Source organism: Lampetra planeri, chromosome 53 (genome assembly GCF_965212315.1).
Source record: "Lampetra planeri chromosome 53, kcLamPlan1.2.h2, whole genome shotgun sequence".
NCBI lineage: Eukaryota > Metazoa > Chordata > Hyperoartia > Petromyzontiformes > Petromyzontidae > Lampetra > Lampetra planeri.
Genome location: NC_136159.1, coordinates 8633013 through 8651916, shown reverse-complemented (window position 1 = coordinate 8651916; position 18904 = coordinate 8633013). Strand labels below are relative to the sequence as shown.

Below are 18904 nucleotides of genomic sequence, written 5' to 3'. Positions count from 1 at the left end.
GATGTGCTGGATGTGCTGGATGTGGTGGATGTGCTGGATGTACTGGATGTGCTGGATGTGCTGGATGTGCTGGATGTACTGGATGTGCTGGATGTACTGGATGTGGTGGATGTACTGGATATACTGGATGTACTGGATGTGCTGGATGTGGTGGATGTACTGGATGTACTGGATGTACTGGATGTACTGGTTGTACTGGATGTACTGGATGTGCTGGATGTGTTGCCTGTGCTGGATGTACTGGATGCACTGGATGTGGTGGATGTGCTGGATGTACTGGATGTGCTGGATGTACTGGATGGGGTGGATGTGCTGGATGTGCTGGATGTGGTGGATGTGCTGGATGTACTGGATGTGCTGGATGTGGTGGATGTACTGGATGTACTGGATGTGCTGGATGTACTGGATGTACTGGTTGTACTGGATGTACTGGATGTGCTGGATGTGTTGCCTGTGCTGGTTGTACTGGATGTACTGGATGTACTGGATGTGGTGGATGTGGTGGATGTACTGGATGTACTGGATGTACTGGATGTGGTGGATGTGTTGCCTGTGCTGGTTGTACTGGATGTACTGGATGTGGTGGATGTGTAGGATGTACTGGATGTGGTGGATGTATTGGATGTGCTGGATGTGCTGGATGTGCTGGATGTACTGGATGTACTGGATGTGGTGGATGTACTGGATGTGGTGGATGTACTGGATGTACTGGATGTACTGGATGTGCTGGATGTGGTGGATGTACTGGATGTACTGGATGTGCTGGATGTGGTGGATGTGCTGGATGTACTGGATGTGCTGGATGTACTGGATGTACTGGATGTGCTGGATGTGGTGGATGTACTGGATGTGCTGGATGTACTGGATGTGCTGGATGTACTGGATGTACTGGATGTGGTGGATGTACTGGATGTACTGGATGTGGTGGATGTACTGGATGTACTGGATGTGGTGGATGTGCTGGATGTGGTGGATGTACTGGATGTACTGGATGTACTGGATGTGGTGGATGTACTGGATGTACTGGATGTGGTGGATGTACTGGATGTACTGGATGTGGTGGATGTACTGGATGTACTGGATGTGGTGGATGTGGTGGATGTGCTGGATGTACTGGATGTACTGGATGTGCTGGATGTACTGGATGTACTGGATGTACTGGATGTGGTGGATGTGGTGGATTTACTGGATGTACTGGATGTGTTGCCTGTGTAGGGGTGTTAGAGAGAGAGCCGTTATGCATGGCAGCTTATGGGAAACAAACACAGTGGGCGGGGCTACGTGAGTGCACGGGGGGGGTGCTCTCAACGACGTCCGCACCAGGCAGCCCGGGGCCCCACCCCTCAGCGGGGGTGGAGTATAAAGGGGGATGTGTCAGAGGGCTCGGGGCAGAATGTTAAAGCTAAACCAGTGAAGACCGAAGATCGTCTAGCTAGAGCCCTGGACTCCCCTGGGACGCCGCCCTTGTCAGATCCGCGCAGGACCGAGCCAGCGGCGTGGTCCCGAGAACCAGAGCTAGTGCTCTGGGACTCTGGGTACCGTAGCCCGACTTACCAGTGTCGGGCCAGACAGCCTCCCCTAGCCCATTAGTGGAGGACTAGGAGGTAGGTCAGAGATAGCTAGCAGTGTATTCCCAGATAGCCGGGTGAGGGGGCCGATACCCCCTCTAGTATTGTATGTCCACAGTTGTGACTACTTGTACGGAATAAATACGTATGCCTAACCAACGGTGTCCAAGAGTCATCAACGGTACTTCATCTGGTGTCAGAACAACTACGAACATGGACACGCGCCGGACAGCTCGAGCCGGAGTACCGCAGGTGGAGGACACCGCTGAAATTGTCGAGCCCGAGACGGCTCAACAAGACATCGTGCAGCCGGGGCCGGACGCATTCTTACCGGGGCATCAGGATGAAGAGGAGCCGCCATCAGAAGGGCTGAGGCTGGCTCACGCGAGGCTGGCGGAGCTGCTTTACGCCGCTGCCGCCACACTCGAACACATCACGCGGCTGGGGGCTGGTGGACCACCACGGGGCGAGGAGAACCGACGTCCGATGCGCCTTCCCGCCATCTCAACGGATTCAAACTTTGAATCTCCCGCCATCACCGCAGCAGCTGCTGAGGGCGTGGCCGGCCTGAACCTCGGGTCCAACATCGCTCTCGCTGGGGCTGCCGCGTCACCGCCAGCGGATGGAGCGTCATCACGGCTGCGACAGGCGATACCATCTGCCGTTCGCGCCGAAGCGCAGCTGAGTTACGCGGACAGCAGCCTGCAAGCTTCCATGGCGGCCGCTGCGCTGCACCAACGGCTGCCTCCGCTCAAAGAGTTTGTTGGCGCGGAGGGCGACTGGGGCGGCTTCCAGCGACGCTTCCTCGCCCACCAAGAAATGGCACGGTGGTCGGATGCTGAGGCTCTCTGCACGCTGCCGGCGCTCCTCGACAGCGACGCACTCGCCGCCCTTACATCGTCGCCGAGGGAGAAGCGCTCCACGCTACAGATGGCGCTGCAGTTGCTGGCCGGGGTCTACGGACCTTCAGCGGAATGCAGGCAGCAGTTTTACGATCGCCAGCGGGGTGCAAAGGAGTCGCCCCTGGCGTACAGGACGAGTCTCCTGGCACTGGCGAAGACGGCCTTCCCTCGAATGGACGACGACGGCGTGGACGCCATGGTCACAGAAAAAATCCTCCTGCTGGCAGACGACCTGGACATCGCCGTCGTTGCACAGGAGGACACGGAGATGAGTTCCCTCCAGGCTGCGCGGCTCCTCCACGCCAACCTGCTGTCACAGCGTCGGAAAGCCAGCAGGGCAGCGGCCGGGCGTGCGGTGGCTGCAGCCACCCTCCCGGCGGAGGAGGTTTACGCCGTCGACCGTCGACGGCAGCAGGGGACGGGAGCATGGTCGGGCCGGGATGGGTCGAGCCGCTTCGACCGTCCGTCATCGCCACCGGCGCTCCCGCGTTGCTTCAACTGCGGCGTCCGGGGCCATGTCGCCTCGGGGTGCCGCTCTCCTCGGCAGCGCGGGACGACGCCTCAACAGGACGCCGGCCCTCCTCCTCCCAAGCTCCATCAACATAATCCGGCGAGTCGCGGCACCCCTCATGTTTGGCCCAAGCACACACTCGTCACACACTCGCACACCGCAACGAACGGGGGGCCGACATTGCGCTGCGACGGGCCAACACGCACCACTATGGGGACTCAAATCGAACCCAGGCAGTGGTCCATGTTGGCCCATCGCGTTGTGGCCGCGTCGTCGGGGTCGTCGGCCGTGGTGGGACACATTGACGGGGTGGAGGTACGCATCCTGGTCGATACGGGGGCATCGGCGACCATCATTTCCGAACTCATTTACAATATTCTACCTGTCCAGAGCCGTCCTTTACTGCCGGTTAACGTCCCATTCTATGCTGCTAATGGGGGCTCTCTTGGCATCATTGGACAGATTCGAGCGCAAATTTGTATCGGGGATATCAAATTGTCGGGCCCGATTTTTGTTTCCTCCTCGCTGGCGGTTCCGTGCCTGCTGGGGACGGACTTCTTGGGCAAAATGCCGATTCGTATTTTAATAGACCAGGGATGCATTGAGCTCCCGTCGGGACGACGCATGGCGTTCCTGCCTTCCCCTACTGCGGCTCGGACGGCGTTCGTAACAGTACCAGCGTTCGTCGTTAAAACAGTTCGTGTGCCGCCGGGAGCTCAAATGTTGGTCCCTCTAAAACTTCGTCGGCCCTTCGCTGAGGGCATTGGGGACCAGGGAATTCTGCTGGGACCATCTAGGGCCGGGGTTAGTGGACCTCATTTGATTCCGGCCCAGACCGTCGTAAGAGGGGACGGGGAACCTTTCATCGCGGTCCTCAATGTGGGGTCGCAGACAGTGGTAGTTCCTCAAGGGACGGTGCTTGCTCACGCGACGCCGGTGCCCTGCGAGGAACCTGTTGCGAATCACGTCGGCACTGCTCCCCGGCCGCACCCACATTCGGACAGCGATGGAGGGTGGCTCGATGCGCTTTGTGCGGGATCGACGGACCTGTCAAATTCAGAACGCCAACAGCTTAGAACGCTACTGCGGGAATTTTCCGACGTTTTCAGTCGGGACAAATACGATTTGGGTTGCACTCATCTGCTGCGTCACCATATTGACACGGGTGACAGCGCGCCAATACGCCAGAATCCGTTTCGGTTAAGTCCCGCCGAAAAGGACCATGTCAAATCGGCTATTGATGACATGTTAGCCGCCGACATCATTTCTCCTTCCACCAGCCCTTGGGGAGCGCCGATCGTCCTGGTTAAAAAGCAGGACGGCTCGTTGCGGTTTTTGCTTTGATTTTCGGCGCCTTAACAAAATTTCGGTTGCCGACGCATACCCGCTCCCACGGATGGACGAATCGCTGGACGCCTTGGCGGGAGCGCGATTCTTCTCCACACTGGATTTACTTTCGGGATTCTGGCAGCTTCCTCTGGACGATGATTCAAAGCCTAAAACTGCTTTCCGTACACCGCACGGCCTGTTCCAATTCAACCGGTTGCCGATGGGCTTACACTCAGCGCCAGCAACTTTCCAGCGTTTGATGGAATTGGTTTTGGCTGGATTGCAATGGGAGTCGTGCCTGATTTATTTGGATGACGTTATCGTCTTTAGTAAAACTTTTGACGAACATCTCCAGAGGTTGCGGGCGGTTTTCCTAAAGATGCGGGCTGCTAATTTGAAATTCAAACCCCAAAAATGTCATTTGTTACGCGATTCGGTGCGTTATTTGGGGCACATCGTGGGGCGCTCAGGTATTGCTACCGATTCCGCCAAAACGCAGTGTGTCAGCTCCTGGCCGACTCCCACTTCGGTGGGAGAGGTCAGGAGTTTCATTGGCTTCGCATCGTATTACCGACGGTTCGTCGTTGATTTTGCGAGGATTGCCAAACCCCTACACGCTTTAACATCAAAAGGGGTTCGGTTCCACTGGGGTCAGGAGGAGGAGGCTGTTTTCTGCTCCCTTCGGGACGCCCTGGTAAAAGCTCCTCCCTTGATTTACCCCGATTTTTCGGAACCATTTTTGCTCGACACCGATGCGAGCAACACGGGTATTGGGGGCGTGCTTTCCCAGGTGGTTGACGGCGTGGAATGGGTGGTTGCGTATGGCAGTCGGGTGTTGTCTCCAGCGGAGCAAAGATATTGTGTCACCCGTAGGGAACTGTTGGCAATTGTCTATTTCATCCAACAGTATCGCCCATATCTGTACGGTCGGCATTTCACCGTCCGCACAGATCATGCGGCACTGCAGTACGCCCTGCGAGTTCAACAGCCATCGGGACAATTGTCCCGATGGTTGGAGATCCTCCAGGATTTTGATTTCGAAACCACCTACCGTAAGGGCGTTCGCCACACCAACGCGGACGCTCTGTCGCGCATGCCAACCACCTCCGAATGTGCATGCCTCCTGGGGTCGGGACGTTGCAAGCCAGCAGGGGACATGCCGGTTCCGGTCCTGGCGGCCGCCGCCGACGACGAAATATTGCTTCCAAATTCTATCGCACAACAGGGAAAAGATTCCCTGCTGGGTTTGCCTGTTAATGAATGGGGGCGCCTCCAGATGGAGGATACCTCCCTCCTCGCGTCGCGTCGTCGCGCCGGGGAGGCGGGGCGGGGGACGGATGATGCCGACGCATGGGAAATGCACGCGGGGTTGCTGATGCATTGGGACGGGAAATCCCATCGACACCGGCTGGTGGTCCCTTCTGGGTTACGGGGTAGGGTGGTGTGGGCTGCTCATGAGCGCCTCCTCCACCTGGGTACCCAAAAGACCCTCGCCTTGCTCCAGCTTGATTTTTTTTGGCCAGGCATGACGAGGGATGTCGCAGATCTGTTGGCATCATGCCCTCGGTGTGCGCAGCGAAAACCACCAGCACGGGAGTCAAACCCGCCTTTGCAGTCTATCAGAGTCTCCAGAGTGAACGAACTTGTCACGCTGGATATTCTGGGGCCATTTCCCGCCACCCCTAGGGGCAAAAGATATTTGTTGACCGGGGTGGAATACTTTACGCGCTGGCCTATGGCCTGGCCCCTGGCCAACCAGCCGGCAGCAGCCATCGTGGAGGCCTTTGTCCAAGGTTACGTCATGGACAAAGGTGCTCCGGAGCGGCTGCTGACCGACCAGGGAAAATTTTTTTCCAGCAAACTCCTCCAACAGGTCTGTGAGCTCCTGGGAACGAAAAAAATTCGTACCTCTCCCTATCACCCGCAAACTGACGGGATGGTCGAGCGTCTGCATCGAACCATCACGTCTATGTTGTCGCAGCAGGTTTCGGACTCACAGACCGATTGGGACTTGCAAATTCAAGGGGTCCTGGCAGCATACAGATTGGCCCCCCATGCTGCGACGGGATTTTCACCCTTCTTCCTCATGTATGGCCGCGAACCTGACCCACCTGTTCGGGCACAGCTGCAGATCCCCGCGCCGCTGGGAAAAACTAAATTGGCCGACCATGTTAAATTTAACCTTGCGAAATTGACTGAGGCACGGGATGCTGCCATGCTAAATTCCGACAGGCGTCAGAAAGCGAATGAGCGCCTCAGACTGGGTCGCGCGCACGTGCTACAGTGGAAGCCGGGGGACAGGGCATGGCTGCACTGTCCCCAGGTACCACTCGCGACCTCCTCAAAACTGGTGCGGCCGTGGCGGGGCCCCGTTGAGGTGGTCGAGGTTTTGCGGCCTCAGTGCGTTCGCATCAAATGGGGGAAGCGCCGGTGGTTTGTGCACCCCTCTAGGCTGAAACCCTTCGTTGCGTTGCGATGCCCCACTCCACACACGCGTGGCCAAACATGTGGGGGGTCGGCCGACTCAAAGGGTCCGTCTCTGCTACTCTCGCCTGACGTGTTGCCGGCTGTCCCGCCCCCAGGTGCACCAGGAATGACGAGCTCCCGCCCAACAACCCCTACGGGGGATGCCGAGGGTCTCGCGACATCAAGCGCAGACTCACTTCGAAATGGACAGCTGCCACCGGATGGTCCGCCATCCGGGGTTGCCCCGTGTGACGGGCCTGCGGCAAGGACGCGCGCAAGAATGCGCAGACTCTTGTGATGCACAAAAAGAAGAATTTATTTTTATTTTTTATTTTCACGTGTATGGTTACTGTGCGCTGCGTCGGTGGTGTGCTCCTGGCACATTGTGTTGTGTTGTGTGTGTGTTGGGGGTTCCTTGCGATTTGTATATACGTTGCTTTTACGGAATTCGTATTTATTCGCGGCGTGGCCCCGAGAACCAGAGCTAGTGCTCTGGGGCTCTGGGTACCGTAGCCCGACTTACCAGTGTCGGGCCAGACAGCCTCCCCTAGCCCGTTAGTGGAGGACTAGGAGGTAGGTCAGAGATAGCTAGCAGTGTATTTCCAGCTAGCTGGGTGAGGGGGCCGATACCCCCTCTAGTATTGTATGTCCACAGTTGTGACTACTTGTACGGATTAAATACGTGTGCCTCACCAACGGTGTCCAAGAGTCATCAACGGTACTTCACCTGTACTGGATGTACTGGATGTGTTGCCTGTACTGGATGTACTGGATGTACTGGATGTGCTGGATGTACTGGATGTGCTGGATGTACTTGATGTACTGGATGTGGTGGATGTACTGGATGTGCTGGATGTGGTGGATGTACTGGATGTGGTGGATGTACTGGATGTGCTGGATGTGGTGGATGTGCTGGATGTGGTGGATGTGCTGGATGTACTGGATGTACTGGATGTGGTGGATGTACTGGATGTGCTGGATGTACTGGATGTACTGGATGTGGTGGATGTACTGGATGTACTGGATGTGGTGGATGTACTGGATGTGGTGGATGTACTGGATGTGCTGGATGTGGTGGATGTGCTGGATGTGGTGGATGTACTGGATGTGCTGGATGTGGTGGATGTACTGGATGTGGTGGATGTGCTGGATGTACTGGATGTACTGGATGTGGTGGATGTACTGGATGTGCTGGATGTACTGGATGTACTGGATGTGCTGGATGTACTGGATGTACTGGATGTACTGGATGTGGTGGATGTACTGGATGTGGTGGATGTACTGGATGTGCTGGATATACTGGATGTACTGGATGTACTGGATGTGCTGGATGTACTGGATGTACTGGATGTGGTGGATGTGGTGGATGTACTGGATGTACTGGATGTGCTGGATGTACTGGATGTACTGGATGTACTGGATGTGGTGGATGTGGTGCCTGTACTGGATGTACTGGATGTGCTGGATGTACTGGATGTGCTGGATGTACTGGATGTACTGGATGTACTGGATGTGGTGGATGTACTGGATGTGGTGGATGTGGTGGATGTACTGGATGTGCTGGATGTACTGGATGTGCTGGATGTACTGGATGTACTGGATGTGTTAGCCTGTACTGGATGTACTGGATGTGCTGGATGTACTGGATGTGCTGGATGTACTGGATGTACTGGATGTACTGGATGTGCTGGATGTGCGGTGCTGGCTGGACTGGATGTGCTGGATGTGCTGGATGTCCTGGATGTACTGGATGTACTGGATGTGCTGGATGTGCTGGATGTACTGGATGTACTGGATGTGCTGGATATACTGGATGTACTGGATGTACTGGATGTGCTGGATGTACTGGATGTACTGGATGTGGTGGATGTACTGGATGTACTGGATGTACTGGATGTGGTGGATGTGGTGCCTGTACTGGATGTACTGGATGTGCTGGATGTACTGGATGTACTGGATGTGCTGGATGTACTGGATGTACTGGATGTACTGGATGTACTGGATGTGGTGGATGTACTGGATGTGGTGGATGTGGTGGATGTACTGGATGTGCTGGATATACTGGATGTACTGGATGTACTGGATGTGCTGGATGTACTGGATGTACTGGTTGTGGTGGATGTGGTGGATGTACTGGATGTACTGGATGTGCTGGATGTACTGGATGTACTGGATGTACTGGATGTGGTGGATGTGGTGGATGTGGTGCCTGTACTGGATGTACTGGATGTGCTGGATGTACTGGATGTACTGGATGTGCTGGATGTACTGGATGTACTGGATGTACTGGATGTGGTGGATGTACTGGATGTGGTGGATGTACTGGATGTGCTGGATGTACTGGATGTGCTGGATGTACTGGATGTACTGGATGTGTTAGCCTGTACTGGATGTACTGGATGTGCTGGATGTACTGGATGTGCTGGATGTGGTGGATGTACTGGATGTGCTGGTTGTACTGGATGTGCTGGATGTGCTGGATGATGCGCTGGATGTACTGTACTGGATGTACTGTACTGGATGTACTGTGCTGGATGTACTGGATGTACTGGATGTACTGGATGTGGTGGATGTACTGGATGTGGTGGATGTGGTGGATGTACTGGATGTGCTGGATATACTGGATGTACTGGATGTACTGGATGTGCTGGATGTACTGGATGTACTGGTTGTGGTGGATGTGGTGGATGTACTGGATGTACTGGATGTGCTGGATGTACTGGATGTACTGGATGTGGTGGATGTGGTGGATGTGGTGCCTGTACTGGATGTACTGGATGTGCTGGATGTACTGGATGTACTGGATGTGCTGGATGTACTGGATGTACTGGATGTACTGGATGTGGTGGATGTACTGGATGTGGTGGATGTGGTGGATGTACTGGATGTGCTGGATGTACTGGATGTGCTGGATGTACTGGATGTACTGGATGTGTTAGCCTGTACTGGATGTACTGGATGTGCTGGATGTACTGGATGTGCTGGATGTACTGGATGTGCTGGATGTGGTGGATGTACTGGATGTGCTGGTTGTACTGGATGTGCTGGATGTGCTGGATGATGCGCTGGATGTACTGTACTGGATGTACTGTACTGGATGTACTGTGCTGGATGTACTGTACTGGATGTACTGTGCTGGATGTGATGTGCTGGATGTGATGTGCTGGATGTGATGTGCTGGATGTGATGTGCTGGATGTACTGTACTGGATGTACTGTACTGGATGTGCTGGATGTGGTGGATGTGCTGGATGTGCTGGATGTGCTGGATGATGCGCTGGATGTACTGTACTCGATGTACTGTACTGGATGTACTGTACTGGATTTACTGTACTGGATGTACTGTACTGGATTTACTGTACTGGATGTACTGTACTGGATGTACTGTGTTGGATGTGATGCGCTGGATGTGCTGGATGTGCTGGCTTCTGTGACTTCAAGTGATGACGAGGGATGTTCCTGAGGTCCTGGCAAACGAGGAGGCGACCGTTCTCCTCGATTCGCGAGACTTCCAGTAGGGTTGCAGCGCCACGGTGGATGAGTGGGGGAGAGATTCGTGTGACAGCAACGGGCAGCCAGGGTGTTGGTGGTGATGCCTACGCTGCACGTGACCTTTGACCCAGCGCCGTGGAGGCAGCAGCGAGGGTTGGCGGATCACGTGCAGATGTTGTGAAACTCCCTTTCTAGCCGTGGGCATTGGGGAGGAGCCGTACCCTGGCTTGCCACAAGGCGGCGGTACAGAAAAAAGTGTGGACTAATCTTCATCTGCTGCATCTGTGTGGGACACAGTTTCCCTGATTCTTGGTTCTTTCGGTAGTCACGTAGATAGAAAACAAAACAAAATTTCCAATACAAAATTTAAATAATAAAATAAGAAATTGAAAATAATAAATGCAAAAAAACCCACAATAAAAATATTTTTTTTTACTTAAAAATAAATTGAAAATAATAAAAGCAAAAAAATCCACGACGTTTCGGTCGCAACACAAGAGGGGACAAGCCCCCAAATGCAACTGCTTATAAGGGTTCCAAAGTGAGTGGGCGGTGGAAAGAGCTGCGCAGCAAGCAACACGCTAATGCAGGAGCAAAACAATGGGGGAGTCGGGAGGAGGAGGAGAGCTTGTGCAGCACAAACCGCATGGGCGGGGCAACCAGTCAGCCAGCGCTAATGTAGGAGCAGACAATGGGGGGAGGGGGCAGAGACAGGGGGAGAGAGAAGGGGAGTAGAGATAGGGGGGGAGAGGGGGGGTAGAGATGGGGGGGGGCATTGCACCTCGCTACACACATCCACACTGCTGATGGTAGAGGTTGACAAGAAAACACAAATCAAGGCATGACCCAAAGTGGTTGATGACATCTTTCTGAGTTTGCTGAGTTTAAAACCATCGTCTCGGTTGAAATTGTGTCTATATATGTGTAATGCGAGCGTAAACGGGGTTCGCTGCTGGGCTCTGGCCTAATCATACGGCCCGGGGTATTGGGGGGCGGAGCCCAGTATGGGGGCATATGGGAGGGCCCGCCGTTCACCTCGGGTCCAATTGGAAGCGAGGTGAATGGGGGTGGAGCCAGCAGGGCGCTATGGGAAGGCCGGATTTGACGGTCTGGAAGGGAAGGAGACAGGATCACGTGGTAAAGGGAATATAGGTGGGAGCCTGGAAGGGCTCCGGGTCAGTTGTTGGAGTAAAGAAGCTGAACCACGTTGGGTGGCCGGAGGGGATCCGCGCCATCAGCCACGTGGCTGGAGGAGCTTCGGCACACCGTCGGCCAGCGGTGTGCAGAGTGGGGGAGCGGAAGGACTGATGAGGAAACGCATGTGGGACGCGCGTGAGGAGACGCTGGTCCGCTGTCAGACCAGCGGGGTGCGAGCAAGAAGCTAAATAAAAGAGCAACGCAGACCAGCAGTGTGTGACGAAGTCTTTTATTACATATGGATGGCTTCGTGAACGAATCTTTGTTGATAGCCAGTCGGCTTGCAAAGTACCATTGTCTTAGATAAATAAATTTCGTGTGAGCCAGCCACATTAAAACAATGATCAGCCACGGCAGAAGTATTGGTCCTACCATGTTTCAGATCTGCCATATGTTCACGAACACGGTCCAAGACATGTCGTTTAGTTTCCCCAATGTAACTGCTGCCGCAGATACAGCTTAGTTTGTAGACGCTGGGATATTGCATGTCAGGAATCTTGTCCTTCACAGATGGGATCAGGTCACGAATTTTATGCAGTGTGTTCAATCGGACCTGGATCTTGTGTTTGTTCAAGATTTTGGAAATATTTTTGGTTATCCCTGCTATGTAAGGTAAGGTAATGGTTTTAATTGGATCTTCAGATGGCTCCTTCCTCACGGTTGGGATGATGGCTTTGCGGATTGTGTAGTCAACAGTGTTTCCCCCTCGATACGCTTCGGGTTCCCCCCCCCTCCACACACATAAACTTTCATTAATTGGTCGATAACATCTTCCTATATAAGAGGACCACAGAGCTTGGACAGTTGTTGGTAGCGCCGGCTCCTCTCCACATTGTGGCTTCTGCTGCTCCTGCCTTCCTGCTCCTCGTCCGTGGTTGCTGTTCCACGCGTCCCCGAGGAGTCGCCCCCCCCCCCCCTCTTTCGGAGAGCAAAGAGCGAACTCTGCGCGCGTTACGAGTTCACCATTGTTATTTCGGGCTTAATGTCTCTCTCGATGTTGGAGCTGGGATTGCGTGGAGCCCCCTGGCGCAGTTGCACCGCCTGCACGCTCGCATCGCGGCCATCGCCTTCAGTCGGGTGATTGATGATGATGATGATTGGGGGGCGCCACTGCTTTGGGGTGCCTGTTGATTTTGGACTCGATTCAGCGCACGTTTATAATGTGGATCTTCCGCAGGGATTGCGACATTGTCCCCCAATCTTGAGTAAATATTGAATGTCCCATCGGTGTGGCACAGCGTGCCCATACGCAGGCAGCATGCCACACAGCATACCACACGCAGGCAGGGTGGCACACCGTCTGCTACACAGTGTATGTGTGGGTGAGTGTGTGGGACAGTGAGTGGGTGTGTGAGTGTGTGGGTCAGTGATTGGGTGTGTGAGTGAGTGGGTCAGTGATTGGGTGTGTGTGAGTGAATGGGTCAGTGAGTGTGTGTGAGTGTGTGTGCGAGTGCGGTTAGCGCCGCGCTATGAACCTGGCGACTCGGGTTCGATTCCCACTCACGGCCAACACCAGTGACGATTATCTGAACCGGTCGACTCAGCCTCAAATGAGTACCTGGTGCGATGTGTAAACATCGTCACTAGGGAGACAAAGGCGGCCGGGCGTGGTGTTGGCCACCCACCCCCTCGTGTGCCGTGCCGGCCTTCATAGGTGCTCGCTAACAGCACTTGCCCCTACAGTATGTTAAGGCTACACGGGGAATCTTTGTCTTTGTTTTGTGCGAGTGCGTGTGAGCTGAAACAATGATAATTATAATCGGGTGCGTCGTTAAACGCTTGTAAACCGCGTGACTATCATTAGTTTGATCATTAGTTTGGCTGTATCGGGTGCTGGAGGGTCTTAGTGACACGGCCAGGTAACCCAAACATCAACTCTGAATCATGGTCACATTGGCTGCTGCATGTCGAGTTACCACATGTTGCCCATCTGTCCGTGCCTTGCAGGTCCAGCGGTCGGTGCTGGTGGCACCTCCTCCCGGTGAGTTAGCGCCCTCACTGCCAACTGCATGCCGTGAGAGTCACGCTCCGCATTGCGGTGGGGTGCTCGCGGCCAGCAGCGGCCGTAGCCACGACGCAAGCCGCACGATGAACGCACGAGCTGCTTGCCTGCGATTGGCTACCACTGCACGCGTGCGCGAGCGTGCGGAGCGGTCGAGCGTAGCGGTTCGCGCGCTGCCTCGACGAAACCGGTGGTGGATCCGAGTTCTATTCTCGCTCACGGCCATCACCTGTGACGATTTATCTGAACTGGTCCTGGGCCTCCTCTAGGTTGATTCAGCCTCAAATGAGTACCTGGTGCGGTGTGTGTAAAATACCAGGAGTTGGAAGACAAAGGCGGCCGGGCTAGTTGCTGGCCACCCACGGCCGGCCTTCATAGTCGCTACTCGCTCACAGCACTTGCCCCAACAGCCTTGTGTTGGCTACACCGGGGGACCTTTGTATTTGCCTGCACGTGTGTGTGAAGCCGGCGTGAAGCAGTCGACGGATGGCACGGCCGTGTGCCACTTCCCGTTCGTCTACCGGAACGAGTCGCACCTCGAGTGTCTGCAGGACACGCTGGGCCTCCAGTGGTGGGCAGCACAACACACAGCACACAGCACCCACATACCACGCAGTACAACACACAACACACCACGCAGCACACCACGCAGTACATCACACCACACAGCACGCAGTACAGCACACCACACAGCACACGACACAGCACACCACACAGCACACCACGCAGTACACCACACAGCACACCACGCAGTACAACACACAGCACACCACGCAGTACAACACACCACAGCACACCACGCAGTACAGCACACAGTACAACACACAGCACACCACGGAGTACAACACATCACGCAGTACAACACACACCACACAGCACAGCACACAGCACACCACGCAGTACAACACACAGCACACCACGCAGCACCCCACGCAGTACAACACACCACACAGCACACCACACAGCACACCACGCAGCACAGCACACAGCACCCCACGCAGCACAGCACGCAGCACAGCACGCAGTATAACACACAGCACCCCACGCAGCACAGCACGCAGCACACCACGCAGTACAACACACCACGCAGTACAGTACAACACACAGCACACCACGCAGCACACCACGCAGCACAGTACAACACACAGCACAGCACACAGCATCCCACGCAGCACCCCACGCAGCACACCACGCAGCACAACACGCAGCACACCACGCAGCACCCCACGCAGCACCCCACGCAGCACACCACGCAGCACCCCACGCAGCACACCACGCAGCACAGCACACAGCACCCCACGCAGCACCCCACGCAGCACACCACGCAGCACACCACGCAGCACACAGCACCCCACGCAGCACCCCACGCAGCACACCACGCAGCACACCACGCAGCACAGCTCGCAGCACCCCATGCAGCACACCACGCAGCACAGCACACAGCACCCCACGCAGCACCCCACGCAGCACACCACGCAGCACACCACGCAGCACAGCACACAGCACCCCACGCAGCACCCCACGCAGCACACCACGCAGCATACCACGCAGCACAGTACACGGCACCCCACGCAGCACCCCACGCAGCACAGCACACAGCACCCCACGCAGCACAGCACGCAGCACCCCACGCAGCACCCCACGCAGCACAGCACACAGCACACCACGCAGCACAACACGCAGCACCCCACGCAGCACAGCACGCAGCACACCACGCAGCACAGTACAACACACAGCACAGCACACAGCATCCCACGCAGCACCCCACGCAGCACACCACGCAGCACAGCACGCAGCACACCACGCAGCACCCCACGCAGCACCCCACGCAGCACACCACGCAGCACCCCACGCAGCACACCACGCAGCACAGCACACAGCACCCCACGCAGCACCCCACGCAGCACACCACGCAGCACACCACGCAGCACAGCACGCAGCACCCCACGCAGCACACCACGCAGCACAGCACACAGCACCCCACGCAGCACACCACGCAGCACACCACGCAGCACAGCACACAGCACCCCACGCAGCACCCCGCGCAGCACACCACGCAGCACACCACGCAGCACAGTACACAGCACCCCACGCAGCACCCCACGCAGCACAGCACACAGCACCCCACGCAGCACAGCACGCAGCACCCCACGCAGCACCCCACGCAGCACAGCACACAGCACACCACGCAGCACAACACGCAGCACCCCACGCAGCACAGCACGCAGCACACCACGCAGCACAGCACGCAGCACACCACGCAGCACAGCACGCAGCACACCACGCAGCACAGCACACAGCACCCCACGCAGCACAGCACACAGCACCCCACGCAGCACAGCACGCAGCACACCACGCAGTACAACACACAGCACCCCACGCAGCACAGCACACAGCACCCCACGCAGCACAGCACACAGCACCCCACGCAGCACAGCACACAGCACCCCACGCAACACAGCACACAGCACCGCACGCAGCACCCCACGCAGCACCCCACGCAGCACAGCACGCAGCACACCACGCAGTACAACACACAGCACCCCACGCAGCACACAGCACCCCACGCAGCACAGCACACAGCACCCCACGCAGCACACAGCACAGCACACAGCACCCCACGCAGCACACAGCACAGCACACAGCACCCGACGCAGCACAGCACCCCACGCAGCACAGCACACAGCACCCCACGCAGCACACCACGCAGTACAACACACAGCACCCCACGCAGCACAGCACACAGCACCCCACGCAGCACAGTACACAGCACCCCACGCAGCACCCCACGCAGCACACAGCACCCCACGCAGCACAGCACACAGCACCCCACGCAGCACAGCACACAGCACCCCACGCAGCACAGCACACAGCACCCCACGCAGCACAGCACACAGCACCCCACGCAGCACAGCACACAGCACCCCACGCAGCACACAGCACAGCACACAGCACCCCACGCAGCACACAGCACAGCACACAGCACCCCACGCAGCACAGCACCCCACGCAGCACAGCACACAGCACCCCACGCAGCACACCACGCAGTACAACACACAGCACCCCACGCAGCACAGCACACAGCACCCCACGCAGCACAGCACACAGCACCCCACGCAGCACCCCACGCAGCACACAGCACCCCACGCAGCACAGCACACAGCACCCCACGCAGCACAGCACACAGCACCCCACGCAGCACAGCACACAGCACCCCACGCAGCACAGCACACAGCACCCCACGCAGCACAGCACACAGCACCCCACGCAGCACAGCACACAGCACCCCACGCAGCACAGCACACAGCACCCCACGCAGCACAGCACCCCACGCAGCACAGCACACAGCACCCCACGCAGCACAGCACACAGCACCCCACGCAGCACACAGCACACAGCACCCCACGCAGCACACAGCACAGCACACAGCACCCCACGCAGCACAGCACCCCACGCAGCACAGCACACAGCACCCCACGCAGCACACCACGCAGTACAACACACAGCACCCCACGCAGCACAGCACACAGCACCCCACGCAGCACAGCACACAGCACCCCACGCAGCACCCCACGCAGCACACAGCACCCCACGCAGCACAGCACACAGCACCCCACGCAGCACAGCACACAGCACCCCACGCAGCACAGCACACAGCACCCCACGCAGCACAGCACACAGCACCCCACGCAGCACAGCACACAGCACCCCACGCAGCACAGCACACAGCACAGCACACAGCACCCCACACAAGTGCGGCTTCGCGTCTCCCCGCCCGCCTGCTTGTGGCTGCCTGGACATCTCCACGTGACGAGCCACTTCATTGAGCTGTCGTCTGCGGCCACATCGCTCCTCGAGAAGAGCTCCACGGCTCAGTGGCCCTTAGCCGGCTACGGTGAAATGAGAATCGTCGATAGTTTGTGGGGTTGGCCTCTGCTGCCTGCCCGCTCCTCTTCTGTGGTCCCCCTCTCTCTACGAGAGCGAGGAGCGGACACTGCTGGGCGGCGCCGCGCTACAAGTGGACGCGACTCTATTTCATCACCACATTGACTCTTGCTCTTACGTCTCACATCGACTCTTTGCTCTCTTGTTGTCGGGGAGCTCGTCCACACGGATTCCCCGATGGGAGGCTGCATCGTGGTGGTGGTGGTGCAGCACCGACCACCAGCCCAGAGTGGTGGTGGCTGCTGTGTGGTTGTGGTGGTGGCTGTGGTGGCCGCTGTGTGGTTGTGGTGGTGGTTGTGGTGGTGGCTGTGGTGACTTTGGTTGTAGTGGTTGTGGTGGTGGTTGTGGTGGTGGCTGCTGCTGTGGTGGTGGTGGCTGTGGTGGTGGCTGTGGTTGTGGTGGTGGCTGTGGTGGTGGTGGTGGTTGTGGCTGTGGTATTGGCTGTGTTTGTGGTGGTTGTGGTGGCTGTGGTTGTGGTGGCTGCTGCTGTGTGGTTGTGGTGGCTGTGGTGGTGGCTGTGGTGGTGGCTGTGGTGGTGGCTGTGGTTGTGGTGGCGGCTGCTGTGTGATTCAGGCGAGGGTTGGTGGATCACGCAGAGATTGGTGGAACTCTCACAAGTGGATCGAGTGACTTCCCAGGGTGGGGGGGGGGTCGAGATGTCTCAACACGCGGCGCGTTCTCTCTGGTCAATATCCCCCCCCCTCGGACTATGATGGTCTCCTCCCTCTCTCTCCTCTCGCACGTGCGAGGGAGCTCACATTTGGTCAAACAATCCCTTCTCACAGCAGAATCCTGGACGAAGCAGAAGTCAAAACCCCATCCCGGGGCTCAGTGAGAGAGGCCTCCGATAGCGCGGGGCAGCGCTGTGATGCGACAGAAGGCGACTGAAATAGAAGCGGACACCAATGAAGTGTCGCCACTGATAGCGCGTTGTTAGTAAATTCGCTCAATGACTTAGCCCGCGGAATTGATCTGAAGATTATTAATTACAAGATTATTCATTACAATCTTCCCCACGGCGCCGCGAGATCGGACATGGAAAGAAACATATTTTTAATGGCCTAATGTTGTTTTGTCGTAGCGAATCAACAACATGGCAGTCTGTTGTAGTGTTAGAAGAGACTCGCGTTAAACATCTCATTTACAACCATTCACTTTGGCCTGCGCGAGTTCCACAGCAGCGTGGAGGCCGTGTCGCCGCTGGGGTGTGCGCGCTGCCCAGCGGAGTGACTCTCAGTCGTGAATGAGAGCGATAACAACACCACGAGAGAACCAAGGAGTCACAATGACGATGATGCGGTTCAGAGCGGCAACAGATCGCCGTTGGACTGGCGACAGAGTGGGACAAGCCCGAGGGAGGGGAGCGGAGCCTTGCGAATCTCGTCGCTGAGACGGGGACACTGAAAGACTCCGTGGGCGCAGCGAGACGATCACCCCCGATGATCACGCGCGACTCCATCCCCCCCCGTGCCCCCCCCATGCCCTCCCCCCAT

At 56.8% G+C, this 18904-nt stretch overlaps 1 protein-coding gene across 2 annotated transcripts in view; it reads left to right on the top strand.

Moving 5' to 3' along the window:
• The window catches only part of LOC144734916 (urokinase-type plasminogen activator-like), a 37554-nt gene that overhangs the window by 1043 nt on the left and 17607 nt on the right, over positions 1 to 18904 (top strand). For both annotated transcript variants that reach the window (XM_078617366.1, XM_078617365.1), the window contains exons 2-3: positions 13412 to 13445; positions 13932 to 14037. In XM_078617366.1, coding sequence (XP_078473492.1) covers positions 13412 to 13445; positions 13932 to 14037 — 140 coding nt within the window. The remainder of the gene's footprint in view (positions 1 to 13411; positions 13446 to 13931; positions 14038 to 18904) is intronic.